This window comes from Cajanus cajan, chromosome 11 (genome assembly GCF_000230855.2).
Source record: "Cajanus cajan strain Asha chromosome 11, NIPB_CcT2T_4, whole genome shotgun sequence".
Lineage (NCBI taxonomy): Eukaryota > Viridiplantae > Streptophyta > Magnoliopsida > Fabales > Fabaceae > Cajanus > Cajanus cajan.
The window spans coordinates 34,435,532-34,456,335 of NC_138527.1; the positions used below are offsets into that span (position 1 = coordinate 34,435,532).

The window sequence follows — 20,804 nt, forward strand, 5'->3', positions numbered from 1 at the left end:
TGGGGCCCACTTTCCGATTTTGTCCTTTTGAGCTGGTAGCAATTTCTTCATCACCAGCTCTCCCTCATGGTAGATTCGAGGATGGACTTTTTTGTCGAAAGCCTTTTTGATCTTCCTTTGGTAGGCTTGACCATGGCATATGGCGTTCAGTCGTTTTTCTTCGATAAGGTTCAATTGGTTGTATCGACTTTGAACCCATTCTGCCTCGGAAAGTTTTGCTTCCATGATTACTCTCAGAGACGGTATCTCGACTTCAATCGGCAGAACTGCCTCCATTCCATAAACAAGGGAGAATGGAGTAGCTCCTGTGGATGTACGTACTGAAGTCCTATAACCATGGAGAGCGAAGGGTAGCATCTCATGCCAGTCTTTGAATGAGACAACCATCTTTTGTACTATCTTCTTGATATTCTTATTGGCTGCCTCGACTGCCCCATTCATCTTTGGTCGATATGGGGAAGAGTTATGGTGCTGAATTTTGAACTCTTCGCACAGTTCTTCCACCATCTTATTGTTCAAATTGGATCCATTATCAGTGATGATTTTGTCGGGAATACCGTATCTGCATATGATATTCTTTCTGATGAAGGATGTTACCACCTTTCGGGTCACATGAACATATGATGCCGCTTCTACCCATTTGGTGAAATAGTCAATGGCCACAAGGATGAACCTATGTCCGTTGGATGCTTTTGGCTCGATGGGTCCAATAACATCCATGCCCCACATTGCGAATGGCCATGGTGAAGCCAAAACATTGAGTGGCGTTGGTGGGACATGAATGTTGTCGGCATATGCTTGACATTTGTGGCATTTCCGGACGTATTGGTAACAATCCCTTTCAATGGTCGACCAATAATATCCTGCTCTGAGGATTTTCTTAGCCATTGCAGGCCCGGGAATATGGGTACCGAAAACCCCCTCATGTATTTCTTTGATTACATTTTGAGCTTCGACTTGGTCTATACATCTCAACAAGACCGAGTCATAATTCTTTTTGTAGAGGGTTTCTCCAATTAACAGAAATCCCATGGCCCTTCTTCGGATATGCTTTTTATCATTATCACTAGCCATATCAGGATATTCCCCTTTTGACAGATATTGTTTGATGTCATGGAACCATGGATGATCGTCAACAGCTTCATCTATCAGTAGGCAGAACGCTTGCTTATCGTGCCGCCGGATATTGATGATGGGCATTTCATGCTCCTTATCCAAGGCGAACATCGATGATAGTGTAGCAAGGGCGTCAGCAAACTGATTCTCCTCCCTTGGAATGTATTCAAAGATGACACTTTGGAAGAATTGTGTCAAATCTTTGATATGCTCAACATATGGTATCAGTTTAGGATTTCGGACTTCCCAGTCACCTCGCAGTTGGTGAATGACTAAAGCCGAATCTCCAAATACTTTGAGCTTTAGGATACCATTGTTGATTGCTGCTTGGATTCCTAACGCGCAAGCTTCGTATTCGGCCATGTTATTTGTACAGTCGAAGTTGAGTCTCGCCGTTAGGGGGATATACTTTCCTTGTGGGGAGATTAGTACTGTTCCAATCCCCTGTCCAAGCATGTTGGAGGCTCCATCAAAGTACATGGTCCACGTATCATCCTTAGGATCTTCATGTTGTATACTCATTATATGCTCATCGGGGAAATCATCCTGAAGGGATTGATAGTCATTGGTCGGCCCATGTGCCAGGTAATCGGCTAAGGTACTACCCTTGATGGCCTTTTGTGTGACATGTATGATGTCAAATTCTGATAATTGCACTTGCCATCGGGCAATCTTCCCAGTGATTATTGGTTTGTCGAACACGTACTTAATTGGGTCCATTTTGGAAACCAACCAAGTAGTATGCCTTATCATGTACTGCCTGAGCCTTTGTGTTGCCCACGCCAACGCACAGCAAGTCTTTTCTAATGGCGTGTAGCGGATTTCATAATCAAGGAACTTTTTGCTCAGGTAGTAGATGGCTTGTTCTTTCTTTCCAGTTTCGTCCTGTTGCCCTAGCACGGCTCCCATGGACTCATCAAGCACTGTCAGATAGAGGATTAATGGCCTTCCCTCGACAGGCGGCACCAATATTGGTGGATTGGCCAAGCACTGTTTGACTTTGTCAAAAGCTCGTTGACAATTCTCATCCCAAGTTTCGGAATGATTCTTGCGCAACAGCTTGAATATTGGTTTGCACGCGTCAGTTAACTGTGCGATGAACCTTGCGACGTAGTTCACCTTGCCGAGGAATCCTCTAATTTCTTTCTCAGTTTTAGGAGGAGGCATTTCCATTATTGCCTTTACTTTATCGGGGTCAACCTCTATGCCTTTTTCACTAACGATGAACCCAAGAAGCTTACCCGACCGAACTCCGAAAGTACACTTAGCCGGGTTTAGCTTAAGCTGATACTTACGAAGCCGATTGAATAATTTCCTCAAATATTGGATGTGGTCCATTTCGTCTTTTGACTTTGCGATCATGTCATCCACGTATACTTCAATTTCTTTGTGGATCATATCGTGGAATAGTGTCACCATCGCTCGTTGGTAGGTGGCACCCGCATTTTTAAGTCCAAAAGGCATCACCCTGTAGCAGAAAGTCCCCCAGGGTGTAATGAAAGAAGTTTTCTCGCGGTCTTCTATATTCATCTTGATTTGATTATACCCCGAGTATCCATCCATAAAGGAATATAGTGTGTTTGTGGCGGTGTGATCCACGAGTGTATCAATATGTGGCAAGGGAAAATCGTCCTTTGGACTGGCACGATTCAAATCCCTATAATCAACACACACTCTAACCTTCCCATTCTTTTTGACGACTGGCACAATGTTAGCCAGCCATTCGGGATACTGGGATACAACCAAGAATCCCGCGTCCAATTGTTTTTTCACCTCCTCCTTAATCTTTAAGGACCATTCGGGCTTGATTCGTCGAAGCTTTTGCTTAATAGGTCGAAACCCCTCTTTTAAGGGCAACTTGTGTTCGACAATGTTGGAGTCCAACCCGGGCATATCATGGTACGACCATGCAAATACGTCCTTGTATTCCCTCAATAATTGAATTAATTGCGTTCTTATTCCATCACTGATACGGGTCCCAATGTTGACCTCTTTCAATTCTTGACCCTGCCCCAAATTCACGGTCTCCAATTCTTCTTGATTCGGTTGGAGTAGACGAGCTTCTTGATCTAGCAGTCTTTGCAGATCCGGAGAGATGGTCTCCTCATCACTGTCCAACTCAACCCATTCACCCTCGGCTTTCGGATCCCGGTCAGAGCGAGCAATCACAGACATAATTATTTATTGGTTCTGTTTAGGTTTAGAGTTTATTAAATGAGAGAGAGAGAATAGAACAAAATTAGAGAATAATGTGTGAAAAATGCCTTTTTATTGATAGATGAGTGTAAAACTGTACAAAACCCTTTATTTACATGAAAAGGTCCTCATGATCTCGGGTACTGATCATGAGTCCCTAAAAGAAAAAATGTGGAGGGGCCCTATCATGGCTTGCCCTTCTCTCTACTCCTGCTGCGGTAGAGGATTCTTGCTCACGTCGGGCGCCGTCGAATCGAAAGTGACCCACCCAGCGTCGATAAGGTCTTGGACCTTATACTTGAGAGCTCGGCAGTTCTCCGTTGAATGTCCCTGTGCCCCCGAATGGTATAAACATTTGTCTTGTGGATTGTACCAATCGGGGTAGGGTGGATTCACCTTCTTTGGTGGAATGTAAGCTATAAGACGCGCCTCTACTAGCTTCGGCAGGAGATCGCTGTAAGTGGTCGGAAGTCTATCAAACTTCTTCACAGAGTTGTTTTGCGATTTGCCTGACTTCGAAGCGGAAGAAGACGGAGCAATGGTTACAGCGTTGACTCCTCCTTCTTTCTTCTTCCCGAAGGCCTTCTTAGCTTCGTATGATTGGGAAGGCTTAGCCAGCTTCCCACTTTTAAGTCCTTGTTCCACCCTTTCTCCAATGGTGATGATGTCCGAGAAGAGTGTCGTCGTGTTCCCTATCATTTTATCGTAATAGGGACCAGTCAACGAGTTGATGAATAAGGACACCGTCTCCTTATCCGACAGCGGGGGCTCTATCTGTGCCGCCAACTCCCTCCAACGTTGGGCGTACGCCTTGAAGGATTCATCGTTCTTTTTACTCAAGGCTTGAAGATCAGACCTATCGGGTGTTAGGTCGATGTTGTATTTGTAGCGCTTGAGGAAGGCGTCGGCCAACTGCCTCCATGTGTGTACTAGATTTCCATCTAGCTGCATATACCAGTTGAGTGCAGTTTCAACTAAGCTCTCTTGAAAGCAGTGGATCAAGAGCTTTTCATTTGTGGCATATGCAGCCATCTTGCGACAGTACATGGTGAGATGACTTTTAGGGCAAGTCGATCCCACATACTTTGGGAAATCCGGCACTTTAAATTTAGGAGGGAATTGAATGTCCCTCACTAAACACATGTCGGCGGCATCCTTAACGTCAAAGTCATGCCCCTCCATAGCCCTTAGCCGATCCTCGAGGGCATGGAATTGTTCCTTTGAGACCTCGGACTCTTTTATTATAATTCCTGCCCCAAGGGGTACGGCGTTTGGAGGATCTTTTTCATGCTCTTCCTCCTCTCCCTCATGATGGGACCCATGATCACTATGATGAGAATCATGGATGTTGTGATGACGCATGAGTTCCATCATTTGCGCCATCTGCTCTTTAAGCTGTGAAAGCTCGGTTGTGAGCTTCTTGTTTTGCTCCTCCAATGCTTCCATTTTCTTGATTTTCCGTGCGCGCGTAAGGACAGAGAGATGACCAGCCACTTTCTAAAAATGAATATTTAATCTAATTAATTTATGGAATGAATACGCTCTTGACATGAGCTCGATAACCCTCCATTTTTAAGGCGCTGCCTTTTTAAAATAGAGTGTTACCACCCTCCTTGACTCATGATCTCTCCTCAATGGAGAATCTCTATAGTCATGGGTCTCTTTCACTCATGTCAAGGGGTATTGGTGATCCTAAAAATGTATGTTTTTATGAGGATGCATGATGTCTTATTGGTAATGATGTACATGCTCCTTACTTTTATTATATTTTCATACATGGTCTTTCCTCTCATGTCATGGTTTTTTATGCATGGGAATCATGTTTAGACCTTATCACGAGGTTATTTATTAATGCACAAACAATTGCACATAAGCATTTGCACAATCAATTCACTCATCCACGAACAGTCACGAGCGAATCACGAGGTAGGGGTCTCCTGCAGAAAAGTGCATATTCAAGGAGGATCTAACTGTTCTCACTTGGTCAAAGGCCCCCAAGGTGCCCCCATTATAGGGACCCAATTCCTCTCATCGTAGGTCGATGGAAAGTTCCAACGCACCGTCGGACTCAAGTTCATGGTTATCACCTTGAGTGATGTTTTCCGACAACGGTCTACGGGCACCTATAGACCCATTCGACAACCGGCCGTACTAACATCCACTCCCTATGGTTAATCACTCATGCCCCCGGGTATAGAGGGAACTGTTGTGTGCAAAGGTTTGTGTGCAGTTTTTATCTCAAACATTTGCGGAATTTAAACATACAACAGTTATTTTAAAGCCATATAATAAATCATGTTATCATACAAGCAAGGGGTAATAAAGTAATTTTAACTATTATTTGTTAAAAATAATCTGTCACTAAATGGGACTGACTCTCGAGGCTTCCCCAGTGGAGTCGCCATCTGTCGCCACCGGCCCGAAACGGGGCGTTCGGCATTCGCGAAGGATGGTTGGACTCGTTTTTTTGTTTTAAAATGTGGATTGCTAGAAAGACTTATTCTCAAACTGAGACCTCGTCAAACGAGCAATTTTATTAAAAGGCTCACCAATCCATATTAATCCCAAGCGGGACCCTCCATGGATTAGTGGTTTTCGCAAAAGGAGGGTTCGTGGAGTCGCCACCAATGTTTTACTCAAAACATTGGAAAAAGGGATAAGGCAATTGATTTAAAAATCAACTTTGGCCACTACAACCAGAGTTGGGTAAGGGAGTCGGTTACGCGTGGGGAAGGTGTTAGCACCCCACGGCGCCCCTTTCGGGTTCCCTATGACAAATTATTTTTAAAATAATAGTATAAAATTACTAAATTACCCCTATTTATTCTAAGCAATTATAAATTGACTATCTACATGATGACAGTTTAAATGTGCACACAGAAAGCAGTAAAAGGAAGGATTGAAAGGAAACCTCTTGAAGCGTGCTTTTATATATCGCAAAGAACTGGGAAGCGTTTTGGCGTTCCCTCGCTCTACAAGCCCGCTCCTCGCTCTCCTAGAACAAAATTTTAACTAAGGGAATCAAAAGATTTCCCCTCGACTAAGTTCGATCCTCAAGCAAAATGGCTCGGGGCTCAAGAACTTCGTCGGATCGACTCCCAGAGAGATTTCTAGGGCAGAACACTGCTCAAAAACCCCAGAATACTCAAGGAGGGAGTCAAAACTGAGTGAAAAAGTGTGGAATGACGTCCAATTGACGTCATATTTATAGGGAATAGGCGCAATACGGCCTACAGGGGCAATACGGCCGTATTGAAATTTTTGAACTTCAATACGGTCGTATTGAAGTTCAATACGGTCGTATTGAAATTCAGAAATTTCAATACGCCCGTATTGAGTTCGTTGCGGTTGTATTGAAGTGTCAATACGGTCGTATTGACTTCAGTACGACCGTATTGAAGTGCCAATACGGTCGTATTGACTTCAGTACGGCCGTATTGGGCTTTTTCCCTCCACTTCCTTATTTTGAGCTATTCTAAGACCTCTAGACCTACAGAGAACCCTCCTAGGGCCTTCGAGGAGTCCTTCTGGCTGATTATCCTTCAGTCTTCGAGAGTCTTCAAGCTTTATTTCCGACCCGGACAATTTTAGGGGTCTACACCTGCAAAACAGCCAGAAAACTAACATGCAATCCACCCAACAGTCTGCATTTTCATCAAACATCATGAAAAACATCTCCTTTTTAACATGCAACCACAAAACAAGATTTTCCCTGAAATTTTCCCAAAGACCCCTAAGACCCGAAAAGCCACTAATCATCCATCCCAGCAGATCTTCAGCTCAAACGTAACAAACATCATACCACAAAAGAGCTCATAGAACTCGTTTCAGCCAAACAAAACAAAAGACTAGCTTCCCTTATCTTGTAAAAGTTTTCGAGCTTCCAGGAAAGAACAAGACAATGGAGAAAAGGAAGAAAGCTTGAGACGAGAGGAGGAGAAAGACCACTTCAGCTAACTCCGAGACTCCGACTCAGCACCTTCAACCCAAGAGAATCACCACAAAGAACCATTTTAGAGAAAGAGGGAAGAATGGGGTCAAAGAGAGTGAGTGGATGAGGGTTTGGGAAAAAAAATGAGAAAAGAAAAGGGGGCCTCACAGATTTCGTTGCTTATAAACATCAGACAGAATGTTTTTGTTGAGCGTCTAGTATTTATTTAAGCACTTCAATTTACTTGGTAAATAACTAAAAACATCTCATGTTCAAATACAAGGGTATAGTACAGCTGTTATTCAGAGGAACACATGAAATGCTTATTGGATTGATCAAATATAATTCGGATCTTCTTAGAATGACACGAAATGTGTAGTAAAAAAATTAAATACTGACTTGGGAATGGTGGATTTTGATATATTTTCAGAAGAAACTGCAAACCTTGTTGTAAAGCACTTGGTTGCCTAGTTATAAAAGGGGTTTACGTATAGGAGGTAGGATTGTATTTTTCCAAAACGTTTGTTTATATATTACACAATTTTCAATCGTAGAGAATATACTTTATTAACTAAAATTATTTAATTAAAAATTGAGAGACTAAAATTATATAACTATAATATTTTAAAGATTAAAAATGTATTTAAGTCTAAATTAAATTAATATACAATGTAAAAATCTAATTTAACTCTAAGTACATGACCAACTAACATAAGTTATTTTGATTTAACTAATAATTTTGAATATAAAATCATATTAAATACTTTCTCTCATCCATTGACTCCTAAGATTAATGAGCTGAGTGGATTGAATTATGAAAGTTAAATGTTTGAACTATATCATATCATGTAATCTATAAAATGAACTAAATTAAATATTACTACATCCCGTTCTTATTAAAAAATACAAATAGTTAATTCATTGACATTAAGATAAGTTAATTTGTAGATTAAAATTAATATATATATATATATAATTAAATTTTCATTTTTTTCAAATGAAATACTTTATAATTCAATTTAGTTCTTAATTGGGTAAGATAATGGTTCAAAGGAAGTGATCAATGTAATGTTTTCAAAGATTTTGCATTTTAAGAAAAAAAAATTGTGTTTATTTGCATATATAAATTAAATGAATTTAATTTACTTGTTGAGTTAAAAAAAATGCATTTTATAAGAATATTTTTGTAAAAAAAAATAATACTTAAGACAATAGATTGGGTCTTTTGGAAAAAAAATAAAACTAAATTCTAACAACCAAAGGTAATATTTAATAAGTTAATAAATTTTACAAGGTTTAATATATTATTTGATTTATGAATTTTTGAGAATTTTAAGTAATTTTTAAATTAAGAAAAATTGTAATTGAATTATTAATCTTTTTTACTTTTTTTTCGTAATTTAGTCTGAGATTAAAATTTGTTTAAAATTTATTAAAAATAAATAAATATTTTTTATATACTTATACTTGATTACATTAGATTATTATTTCATATGATTATGAAATATAAAACTTTAATACATATGGGCGATAGTGTAACAAATTCAATTACGATGATATAAAATATATTTTATCAAATTTTAGGGATCGTAAATAAATTTCTAATTTCAGACTAAATTATAAAAAATATAAGTATATTTTTTTTTAATCTACAGACTTAATTAGAATTCTTTAAAAATTCAATGAAGAAATAATTTTGTAAATCATTTTATTATCAATACACAATGAATATATTTTTTAAAATAAATATAAGATATCCCACACCCGGACTAAAATACAGGTGTTTGTAATTTCAAGAACTAAACTCGTTTCCAAATTACAATTGAGTGGGATAGTAAACAATCGGCACACCTAGTCGCAGGTTCCATGGCAGAGATATATCCACAGACTCTTTTAGGAATTTGTCTCTCTCTTCTTAATCAACACCCCTTGATCCTTGTCCTTCCAACCTTAATAATTAAAAGAAAAAAAATTATTCCTTTTGCACACTCATTTATTCAACCACCGTATCAATCCAAGGAATTGGACTCAATTCATGCTTCTTAGCAAATGGGTACTCCTGAAATTTGCAAAAGTGAAGAACTTTGCACAGAATTGCTCCAGTCCCAAAGTGGGGGCACTACCAATGAGTCTGTGACCCTAACTTTGCGTCTTCAAGTGTTTGGTATGCTACATTGGGTTGTTTCCCTTGGCCTCTTTCTGGCCATGGATTTTCTCTTGAAAAAAGCCTTCGTAGCAGCCTCGATTGAGTTCCCAAGTACCTTGTTTGGGATGTTCTGTATTTTCTCTGTTTTGATTATTCTTGATTGTGCTGTTCCCTCTGCTGCTGTGGCCATGGTGAAGTTCTTTGAACCGGGCTTTATGTTCATTCAGAGATGGCTCCCTTTGTTCTATGTTCCCTATTTGGTTGTGCTGCCCCTTTCGATTAAAGATATTCCAACTCCTTCTGCCATCAAAATTTGCCTTATTATAGGTACACATTACTCAACAAGCTCTTATTGTTATGATGATGGTGTTTCAATTCATACACTCTTATTTGGGTATATTTGTTTTTATCCTTAAATTTAAAATTGATTTTTATAGTCTTTTAATTTTAAAAAAATTATTTTAGTCTCTCTACATAAATGCTGTTAATGAATCTGCTAGATAAAACTCTATTACATGAAGCCTACCTACTCTGTCTTTGTTAGTAAAAACATCATATAAAATCATGTTAGTGCTACATAATTGACTCAATTTACTTAATTTGTCCCTATCAGTGATATTATTGGGGGATCCTAGTGATTAAAAAAAAATTTCTATTTTTTTTAAATAATAAATACTAGAAAGATCAATTTTAGATTTGAAAGACCAGAAATAAATTTATCAAAAATTTAAAGAACTAAAAACATATTTAAGTCTGAGTTATTATAAGTATTTGAAGTCTTTTTCCATTCCAAGTTAAGTTCAAATGTGATTAACTATTAATTAAACTTGGTATGACAATAGATTACTAAAAAATGACTCATGTCAAGTTAATCTTGGGCTAACCTCACCTTATTTGGTTTGATTTATGGTCTGATAACAATATTAATGTAAAATTGTGGCACTAAATGGTCTTCCCTTTTATTTAGCTGAGTGTGGTGCAAATCTTTCAATAGACACTAACATGTATGTAATGACTCGGCTTAAATATAATTTTGTTAACTCTTTTTTCGACATTCACAGGATATTACCTTACAAACTCATCGTCTAATCCTGGAGCTGGTGACATTCTAATGGGATTTTTGGGATCTGTTATTCTCTCATTTGCCTTCTCTATGTTCAAACAAAGAAAGGTATCCATCTAGATTTGTAATTATCACTACATAAATCCTATAATGCATAAAAAAAGTAAAGCAAATAAAAAAAAATATTCTCATTACTTTGCAGGCTGTTTCTTTTGATTTTTGTCTAAGTTAGGCAAGTTGCTGTCAACCTTATTCCTAGCCAATGCTTGATATGCTATTACTGAGTCAGTGAGTTGTGAATAGTTAATGATGTGCTATAGCAGTTCCTTAAAGTGAATTGTACATATTCTTCATGTCAATAGCTTTTCTCCCAATTTGCCCCCAACCCCTAAAAGAAAAGAATGAAAATGCTTAGGGTAGATTAATGATAGTGAGTTCATTTTAACAGATCTAATAAGCATTTGAAAACTTGAGAACAAACATATAAAAATTTAATGTTACTATTATAATTGTACCATGATACTTGCTTCAATGTGTTCAATCTGTTCTGTTCAGTTGGCCTGCTAATCCAACTTTTTACATGCAGCCAGGCAGTAGGCATCTCTTTTATCTGTTCCTTGTTTTGAAATTAGGTTAGACCTTTATAAGGTTTATAGGATAGTCATTTGCAAATTACTTCATAGAGTTTGATCGTACTCTGCATGTTGTTTTTCTGTGCACCACATATTTAGATTATCATCCATTAACATGATATGTAGCCAAAGTCCCAAATACAAAACATGTCCTTCTTATCCTTTTAATTAACAGATAATGGTTAAAATCCATTAAAGCATTAACTAATGATTTATCTACTGTGTTCAGCTTGTAAAAAGGCATGCAGCTGAGATTTTCACCTCTGTCATTATCTCTACCGTGTTCTCATTGTACTCAACTGCCCTAGTTGGACGTCTAGTTGCTTTAGAACCATCTTTAACTGTATCCATTCTACCCAGATGTATAACAGTGGCATTGGCTCTCAGCATTGTGTCTTTTTTTGAAGGTAAGTATCATGTTTTGCATAGCTATTTATCATAATCATTATGCATCAAGTGACTCTACATTGGAACTAATGCAATAAATGTAGAAAGGTTACTTAGTCTGAATCTGAATTCCTTATTTATTTATGGTCTACTAAGCAAAAGAGAGATTATTTGATCTGTGAAATTTTGCCATGTGGGCAGGTGCCAATGCATCTGTCACAGCAGCAGCGGTTGTGGTAACTGGTCTGGTTGGAGCAAATTTTGTGCAATCAACACTAGATAAACTTTGACTTTGTGATCCAATTGCTCGTGGAATAGCGACAGCATCTAGGTATATTCTGCAATTCATAGATCATTCATTTGACTTGCATATCATCATCTCTGCTGTCCACTTTTCAATTACCATCGTAATGAAGAGTCTTAGCAACAAACTCTGTGATTTATGAGAGATTCATTAAATAAGATGTAAAAGTCACCAAATTTTGTGATTTTTAATAAATAACCAATAAAAGAGAAGGAGTGCATTTAAAAGAGTATGTCAGAAAGTATGTTTCTAGCATTTCTTCCATCATAATTAATGGTTGTTGAGATTTGACAGTAGTTCAGTTCACTTTGTCAAATTTAGTTGAGTTGTAGTTTGGATATGGAGAAATAGTATTACTTTAGGAAATATGGCATTGAGGTAGATAAACTATTTTCTTCCTCAAGCATATATGCTTATTTTCCTTTCTCTTGAATCAATTTATACAGTGCTCACGGGCTTGGAACAACAGCTTTATCTGCCAAGGAACCTGAGGCTCTCCCATTTTGTGCCATTGCTTATGCTCTGAATGGTATATTTGGATCTATACTTAGCTCAATTCCAGCCGTTAGACAAAGTTTGCTTGTAATAATTGGCTGAAATTGTTGGCACCTCGATGGCTCGATCCATCATCTTATACTCCTAAGGGCTATTTAAGTGTATAGCAATATTAATAATCTGTTTTTGGTGCAAAGCAATATTAAGAATCTGAGATTTAGTAGCACCATTTCTTATATTATACAGGAAGTGATAATACCACTGTAAATCCTGTATATTTTGGGATTCATATCTTGCAAGTCAAGAGTTCCACACTATAGTTTTTTTTTTTTTTTTTGTAAAATTGGTTAGTTCAACATAACTTAATGTCATGTAACATTTTAAATACATTAAATAGAAAGTGTACTTCTCTTGTCTGGCCATGACTTGATGAACTTTGTTTTTCCCATCATTCTTCAAGATGTAAAATGGGGCCTCAAAATTTTAAGTTATATTTACAAAATATTGAACATTAAATTATACTCAGAAGCAAAAAACTTTGAAAGATACTATAAATATAAAAACTAAAGCATAACTTGAAATATTAAATATTGTAGAAAAGGTAAATTCTTTTCTAAAAGTATGGATAACGTATAAATTTTAATTATTCATGTTACCATTCATTTCAATAGAATGAAAACTTTCAAAACTAAAGTTAATAATTTCTTTTGTGGTCAAATGTACTTGAAGAGATTGAGTAATTTAGTTATTTGATCAATAGAAAGATATTTAGTTTTTAAATTTGATTATACAAATTTAAAGGTGAGTGTTTGGATTAGTTGTTAATAATAAATTATTTTAATATTTGATTGTTGTTATAATTATATGAAATAAGTTTCATGTTTGGACATAACATTGAATTGGAATATACCAGCAGTGTAAAGGATTTTTTTGTTTATTTTAATATTTTTTTCTTATTATGAATATTATATAATAGGAAATTATTAAAATTATGATCCTTGATTCAAATGGTAAAAAGAAATACGGCATGTCTTTGATTTAAATGGTAAAAAGATATGCAGGATTATCAAATTTTGTACACGTTAAATTTTAAAAATTACTCTTTTAAATAAAGAAAAAGGATCAAATTACTTAAAAATTAATTATTGATATAATTATTTTACTTAATAACCCATGCTCATGTTATTCGACCATAAATTAAATGTTCTTAATGTATAGATCAAAATTATAATTTTTAAAAAACTTTAAAAATCATATAATATTTCTTTATAAAAATTCAATTCAACATATAAAATATTTTTATAATTATTTATTAATTTAAATTAATGAAACGAAATATCAAATAATTTTTATTTTTTTAAAAAAAAGTTTATAAACTTGATCTATGCATTAAATTTTATAATTTAATTTAAAATTTTACTAATTTTTTATAAATTAATTTTTAATTTAATTATGTCAATTTGCTCATAAATATATCATATACATTTATTTATAAATATATAGCGTTTATGACAACAAGCTCATCAAGTTAGTGCTCTTAATAGAGCCAATATATAATAGATGGAAATTAGAAATAAATTCGTAAGATGATTGTTTTTAATTAAACATAAAATAGAATAGAAAATAATTACATAAATTGTCCCAATTACTTGGTCTTTTGATGAATTATTGATTGATATCCTAATGAAATGAGATTAGATCCATGAAGTAACTAATAGTAGGATAGATGGATGCCCATTGCCCATGTAAGCCCGAAGATGAAACCTGTACAACACAGATAAAAGGGAAGGTTCAATAATCTCATCTTGAACAAAAGACATATCAATGTAACTATGTTTTTACAAACTTTAAGTTCCTTTTTTTACAAAATTACATACTTGAAGTTGAAACTAATATCGTAACAAGGAAATGTAAAAGAAATGTAGAAAGTAGCCAGTTGCATCCATTTGGCATTTATAGAGATTCTAACATACCTTCCATGGTACTGTTACAGTCTGGCGGGAATACATACGATAAATAAAATTCACCAACCCTTCCTGAAAGTAAAATCATGGTTATAGAGAGTAAAAGGTAATGAATTGGAACCAACAAAAACAACTGAATACAAAGGTACAATTATTGGTGAATTACATTAATGATAGAGTGGGGAAAGGAATTAGGTGGTGTGTGATAGATCATTGTTGTTTAGAGTTAGATTAATCTCAATTCTCAACCTTATAATTTTATTTGCTACCCAAAATGATTCTTCTTCTCCGTAAATGAAATTGGATCTGCTAGTGTTGGATGCGTTAAAGTTACTGTTGTCAAAGAAAAAAAATTGGATACCAAAAGTCCACTAGGAATGAGATTTTAACCCAATGATGAACAACAACACTCCATAATACACGTCCTAATTCCCTTCTCCACCATATCCTGTCATCTTTGGATAACTAAAGAAAATAATAGGAAAAACATAATAGAAAATATTATTTTTTAGATCTATAAAACAGGGTTCTTTTATTTTTAATCTTTTACAATAATATTTTATATATCTTTTTCAGTATTTTATTTTATTTTATTTTCATTTTTGTTGTCAGATTTATTGTCAAATCTAACAGAAAAAAAGAAAAAAAACAATAGGATCAAAATATTAAAAAAAGAAGAAGAAGAAAATTATGATATCTAAAATGAAAAAGGACTGAAACAACAATTAAAATTTGAAAAGACAAAAATAAAAATAACCAAAATTAAGAGGATATAAATGAAAATAATTAGAATTTAGAATATTAAGATTAAAATAATTTTATTCTAAAAGAATTAAACTTCAATTAATCTAAATTTATAAAATTTAAATCTTAATTTGCACTTATACAAAATAAAATTATTAATTTTTAGGTCAAAAAATTAAACATTAAATATAAAATTTTATAAAAGTCTACTAAGTTATAATCTCTTTTAAATGAAAGGGATATAACAAATGATGAGTTTATTTTATACATGCTCATGTGCTAAGGTTTATTTGGTTATCTCTATCTTCTTATTATTTTAGTTTTTATTTATTTATTTATTTATTATACATCTTTTTTACATTGTGAGAGTGATTTGTCATAGAATGACTTTTATGAAGATGCGAGTTTATTTTTTATAATTATTTTTTGTTAATTACTAATACATTTGTTATATTTTTTTAATATGTATTAATATATTTATCAATTTTTACATATTAAATATGAACCATGTGAGATTGTTTTTAGGAGTCTTTTTTTAACAAGAGAGGTTTTATGAATTTTTTTAACTTCTTAACTAATTTAATTTTTATTTATTATAATTATTTATAAATTAAATATTAATATTTTAAAATAAATTATTAATAAATATAAATAACTTTTTTGTTACAATACAAATTATTATTCATAAATTCAAAATATAACTTATATGTTTAAAAGTATTTATGTACATTAATTATAAATATAGTTTATATATATTCAAACACAATATTTATTTATATATAATTTATTATAAAATTCAATTATATAATAAGCATGTCTATACATTGTACAAGTTAAAATACATTTATATTTAAAAATTAAATTTTATAAATTAAATTCAATACATATTTAGTCTATATAAAATAAAATTGTTATAGTTTTAATTTTTTTATTTTAGTTCATTCGAATTTGTATTATTTTGTTTCGGTGCTTTTAATTTTTTAGTTTGATTATGTAAAAAGTAAAATAAAAAAAACATAACGATATAAATACCTTGATTAAATTTGAAATTAGATCATTAACCATTTAAGAAAATATTTTATTTAAATAAACTGCTTGGCAATTTTGGACGTAACTTACTCAACAATCCTGTCAAATTGATTCATTGGAGTATCATGTTCCCAAAAGTCTAAAGCAGAGCACATTCCAGCCGTGTTGCAGGCTGTCCAGATGTATCGGATTGTGTCTGCATGCAATATTTAAACATAAACCATACACATAATTTTTCGTAGTCAAGTTAAAGAGAAAAGGCTCATGAATTTACCACAACACGTTATTGTGTTTGAGGAGCTGACCACTCTCACTTGAGGAATGTGAGCTATGTACTGCCAATCTTGTCCTGTTTCCCTCTTGCATCGCTTCTCCAGCTCTGGGCAATCTTCAATACTTAAGTGACTCAAGTTGGTGAGGCGTTGAATGCTACTTGGTAGTGACCTCAACTCACTGCATCTCGCTAACCTTAATTCCCGAAGAGAAGTCATGTCTCCCAGCCACTCTGGCAATGAACTACAATGTTTTATAACCAATCGTTGGAGGGAGAGGACACCTTGTAAGCATTCTAGTAATGTACCGCTAATCGTCACTTCCCGAAGAGCAGTTAGTTGGTTCATGTTGCTTGGTAGAGCCACCACCTCTGGACATCTCGAAACATGAAAAACCTCAAGACAAGCTAAATGCCCCAAACCTTCACCTAACCATTTTAATTTCTTACACCTATAAACTTCCAATCTTCGAAGACAAGTTAAACCTTTCAGCACATGTTCCGGAAAAGCCTCCAGTTCATCACATTCAATTATCATTAACTCCTCTAATGCACCAAGCCTGCCAAGTTGTTCTGGTAGTACCTTCAGTTTGCTAAAGGAGATAATGTACAGAGACTTAAGACGAGGCAAATTTCCCACAACCCCTTCCATGAAGGAACCCTCGTTCTCAATCTCTCTAGCATCAAGTTCCTCTACAGATGGAAGACTTGGGAATTGAAGTTTGGGGACACCGTTAATACGTAATATCGAAAGACGAGGGAGCATCTCTACTCCTTCATCTCTCAATATCCTCTCCAAATTTGGTAAATTCCTCATGACGAATTCCTCTAACGATGGAAAGGCCTTCTCCTCCACGCCATCGTATGATTCACTGTCTATATGCTTCACATCTTTCATTCCATGTACATATAGCCTTTTTAAATGTGCTAGCTTACCAAGTGGGGGAAGCTCCTTACAGTTCACGCACTTGTACAGTATAATGTCTACCAAGTCCTTTAGAATTGAAGGGTTTCTCATCCATCTTGATAACTGTTTTCCTTTGTATCCATTCATCCCAAAACTTTTGAGAGTTGAGGGAGGTTCAAGGCCTTCAAGTACTCGCTCAGCATTAACATTACTACCTTCTGAACGACCCCACGACAAGTATAAGCGATTCAGCTCCCTCTTACTAATCAAATTTGCTTCTTTAGCATTCCCTTCACTTGGGACATTCTCCAGGCCTTTGATGTGCAGCTTGCCTCCCAACTTTAAGCCATGTAACTCTTCCAACCCATATCCTGACTTTGAACCCACAATGAATTTGCTCAGTGTTTTTAGATGCCTTAACTTGCCCATTTTGGGAGGTGTCACTAGTAATGAGCCACATCTATTGATCAGAATTTGTCTTAAATCTTGTAATTGTGTCAGGTGTTTGGACAACCTAACAAGGGCCGAACATCCTTCTAGTTTCAATATTTGCAATTTCTTAAGCCTACAAATAGATCTAGGCAAGCATGTGACATAACTCTTACGCAGATTTAAGTACCTCAAATGTGTTAAATCCATGAGAAGTGGAATTTGACGAGAAGATATCTTTAATGCTCGGAGACTATTGTTTAATGGCAATAGAGGAACATTTTTATCGTAACAATACGAATCATCAAGAAAAGTTCGCAATGATTCAACTCTATCTAAGGAAGTCTTAGTAACTGACTCATACTCATTAGATATGAACGAGTGTAAATGGTGAACTTTAGTTGATAAATCAGTCAATTTTGTTTTCCCATAAACCACACATTCTTCACCCACAATAGACTGTGCAACATCATGAAATAGATCATGCATCTTGAAACTTGTAATGATATCAAACTCATCAGACTTTGCTTCTTGAAAAAATGATCTACCATATAATTTTTTCCACACCTTATAACCAACATCCTCCACTTCTAAATTACCTTCAGGTTTAATAAACCCATTAGCCATCCAAAGATGAATCAGTTCTTCTTTGACAATATCAGAACCTTTGGGAAAAATAGCACAAAAGGAAAAACATCTCCTTAGTGATAAGTCTAAATTAACGTAGCTCAGTTTCAAAGCACGTAGGATAGAATTTTCTCCACTTGTGAGAGAACTTTCCTCCTTTATATCCCAAATCTCACTTTCCTTTATGTTCTGCCATTGTTGTACTTCACTTTCACCACGCAAGAGGCTTCCCAGTGTTTTGATTGCAAGGGGTGAACCAACGCATTTCCTCACTATATATTTGCCAATTGCAACAAGCTCTTCACTCTCTTCCCTGTCATGTCCAAATGCATGATGTTTGAACAATGACCAGCTGTCATCATCAGATAATTCTATCAAACGATGAACATGGCACGCTTCCATGATGGATGCAACTTGTTCAAGTCGAGTGGTGACCAAAATTGTTCCCATTGCACACTGCAACACCCCCTTCAACTCCTTCCATTTCCTTTGGTCTTCATTCCACACATCATCAAGAACAAGTAAATACCTCTTGCTCTGCAACACTTCTTGAACCTTTTTCCGCATTGCTTCTAAAGTATTGAGGTTGGGATTTTGTCCAGTGGTGTATTCTATGATGGCTTGCAGTATTGTCTTCATATTGAAATTATTAGAAACACAAACCCAGATGGTCAAGTCAAAATGTTTGCTTACCCGGTCATCATTGAAGACCTGCTTGGCAAGTGTGGTTTTCCCAAGTCCACCCATACCAACTATGGGATAGATGGAGAGATCTTGGCTGTTGCTAGCATGCCCCAAAAGAAACTCCACAATTTGCTCTCTGTCTTGGTCTCTACCATAGATTATGGGTTCAGTAATGGCAGAGATAGTTTGGCGCCATTCATCATCATCCTCTGCTTGCTTGTCAGTGACACCAGTACTGAATTGAAACGTGCTCCTTTCTTCATGAATGTCATGAAATCTTTGGGTGATGTCTTTCATCCTCTTGCCAACATCACGACGAAAGAGAATGTCCTTAGGGTGGACACGAGATAAGCATGAACTTTTTGAGTGTATTGAACATTCATCCAAGATATCGTCCAACACATATGCTGCATCTGTGAGTTTCTGAAGCCAATCCTTCACAACTTTGCTTGTGATTTGCTTTTTCTCAGCATCTTCGAGGACAGCACGGATTGCAGTGAGATAGCTAGAAAGCTTCTGAATCTGTTGGTCAACACCCAAAATGGTTGCAAGTTCATCTTGGACAAAAGATCTCAAGTTTTCAGTCACAATTCTTAGCAAAGCCTCGGCCATCTACAGCAACAAGATCTAGATTGAAGGAAACCTTGGTGTTTATTCTGATTTTGGACAAGGAAATGTGATAAGAGTAATGTATAAAAATTTCACTAGATAGATGCTTTTGAGGGGAAATGCTACGCCCGAGGTAAAGTTGTTGAAAATGTGTTACATGGATGATTCATGAATTTGACCGGTGATATAAGGTTTCACAACTTATTAATTTTGCAAGTGAGTCCTTAAAATTTTTTAGTTAATCAGAATTTGAAAGTTGTACAGTAGCAAATACAGTCCTTTATCATAATATAATATTAGATGTTGCAGCGGTGTTTGTTGTTTGAAAATTATGTAATTTTGTTACGATTTTCATTCTACAGAAAATTTAATTCTGGAGTTGATGCACATTGGATAGTTGTTATGTTGCAATCGTTTCATTTTTTTTTGTTGCTATTAGTGATGTGATTAAGTAGCTATAATTTGTGCTACCTTGAGTGTTTCAACCCACAGGTCCAAGTTTTCAGTTCACAACCCACCATGAGATAAGAATGCCAACGAAATACAGAGACATGGGACACTGGAAACCAGGAGCAAACCAATATCACCATGAAACTTAAATTCAAACCATAGAGGGATTAACTTGCAATTTTAAAATCTTGATTTCCATTAAATTAGGCGGTCATGGGTTTATGCCTTTGATTATATTATATTATGATACCTAATATAATGCTAATTTTTTAATGCTTCGCATGTTATGGAAAGTTGCATAGTCATGTGCAGCTCTTTTTTAATTGGAACGGCACTTTACACTCTCCAATTAAATGTAAGTCCATTACTATAGGTCTTGAATATATTAATAAAAATATAAATGGATTAGATCAAACACCGACTGCGGGCGACTATGAACATTCAATAATGATGCACAAACAGTATAAATATTTATTTGATACTGCTTTTCTTTCTTTAGTGCCTGTTAGCATATAAATATCCACAAAACCGTTATTTTAATTTTAATTTTTAATAATCTAGTCCTCTGTTTCACAGGCTGATTAAAAAATATGATAAGAGAGAGTGAATAAGAATTTCAGTGGAAAGATACTCTGGTTTGGACAAGGAAGTATGGATAAGAGATAAAAAAAATGAGTGGATGGGAGTTTTTTTGGAAAGATATTTTGATGTGATTTAAAAATTTATTAGTTTGCATTGAGTAATTATTGTCGGAAAATAACTACAGTTTATTTATTTGAAATGACAATTGATTAATACGTGCCATGGCCATGGCAAGAAA

At 35.2% G+C, this 20,804-nt stretch overlaps 2 protein-coding genes across 3 annotated transcripts; one reads left to right on the top strand and one right to left on the bottom strand.

Moving 5' to 3' along the window:
- The first annotated feature begins 9,030 nt into the window (after positions 1-9,030).
- On the top strand, positions 9,031-12,692 carry LOC145953009 (plastidal glycolate/glycerate translocator 1, chloroplastic). The gene is made up of 5 exons (XM_083066299.1): positions 9,031-9,716; positions 10,451-10,560; positions 11,314-11,491; positions 11,673-11,802; positions 12,222-12,692. The coding sequence occupies exons 1-4, from the start codon at positions 9,293-9,295 to the stop codon at positions 11,759-11,761; spliced, it is 801 nt and encodes a 266-aa protein (XP_082922425.1). The 5' UTR covers positions 9,031-9,292; the 3' UTR covers positions 11,762-11,802; positions 12,222-12,692.
- Positions 12,693-13,844: 1,152 nt separating this feature from the next.
- LOC109790549 (putative disease resistance protein RGA3) lies at positions 13,845-19,667 on the bottom strand. Of its 2 annotated transcripts, XM_083066297.1 has the most exons (4): positions 16,282-19,667; positions 16,098-16,203; positions 14,244-14,306; positions 13,845-14,034 (listed from the first exon to the last, which is right to left on the bottom strand). In XM_083066297.1, exons 1-3 carry the CDS (start codon positions 19,535-19,537, stop codon positions 14,294-14,296), a joined length of 3,375 nt encoding a protein of 1,124 aa, XP_082922423.1. In that variant the 5' UTR covers positions 19,538-19,667; the 3' UTR covers positions 13,845-14,034; positions 14,244-14,293. The 2 variants fall into 2 exon arrangements, with proteins under 2 accessions (XP_082922423.1, XP_082922424.1); XM_083066298.1 differs by lacking the exon at positions 16,098-16,203.
- Between the last annotated feature and the right edge of the window lie 1,137 nt (positions 19,668-20,804).

Excerpts from the sequence above, each read along its gene's own strand:
- LOC145953009 (XM_083066299.1), top strand. The coding sequence starts at position 9,293 with ATGGGTACTCCTGAAATTTGCAAAAGTGAAGAACTTTGCACAGAATTG. Across the intron at positions 9,717-10,450 it reads CAAAATTTGCCTTATTATAG|GATATTACCTTACAAACTCA; the intron begins GTACACATTACT and ends CGACATTCACAG. Across the intron at positions 11,492-11,672 it reads CATTGTGTCTTTTTTTGAAG|GTGCCAATGCATCTGTCACA; the intron begins GTAAGTATCATG and ends CCATGTGGGCAG.
- LOC109790549 (XM_083066297.1), bottom strand. The coding sequence starts at position 19,537 with ATGGCCGAGGCTTTGCTAAGAATTGTGACTGAAAACTTGAGATCTTTT. Across the intron at positions 16,204-16,281 it reads AAACACAATAACGTGTTGTG|ACACAATCCGATACATCTGG; the intron begins GTAAATTCATGA and ends TATTGCATGCAG.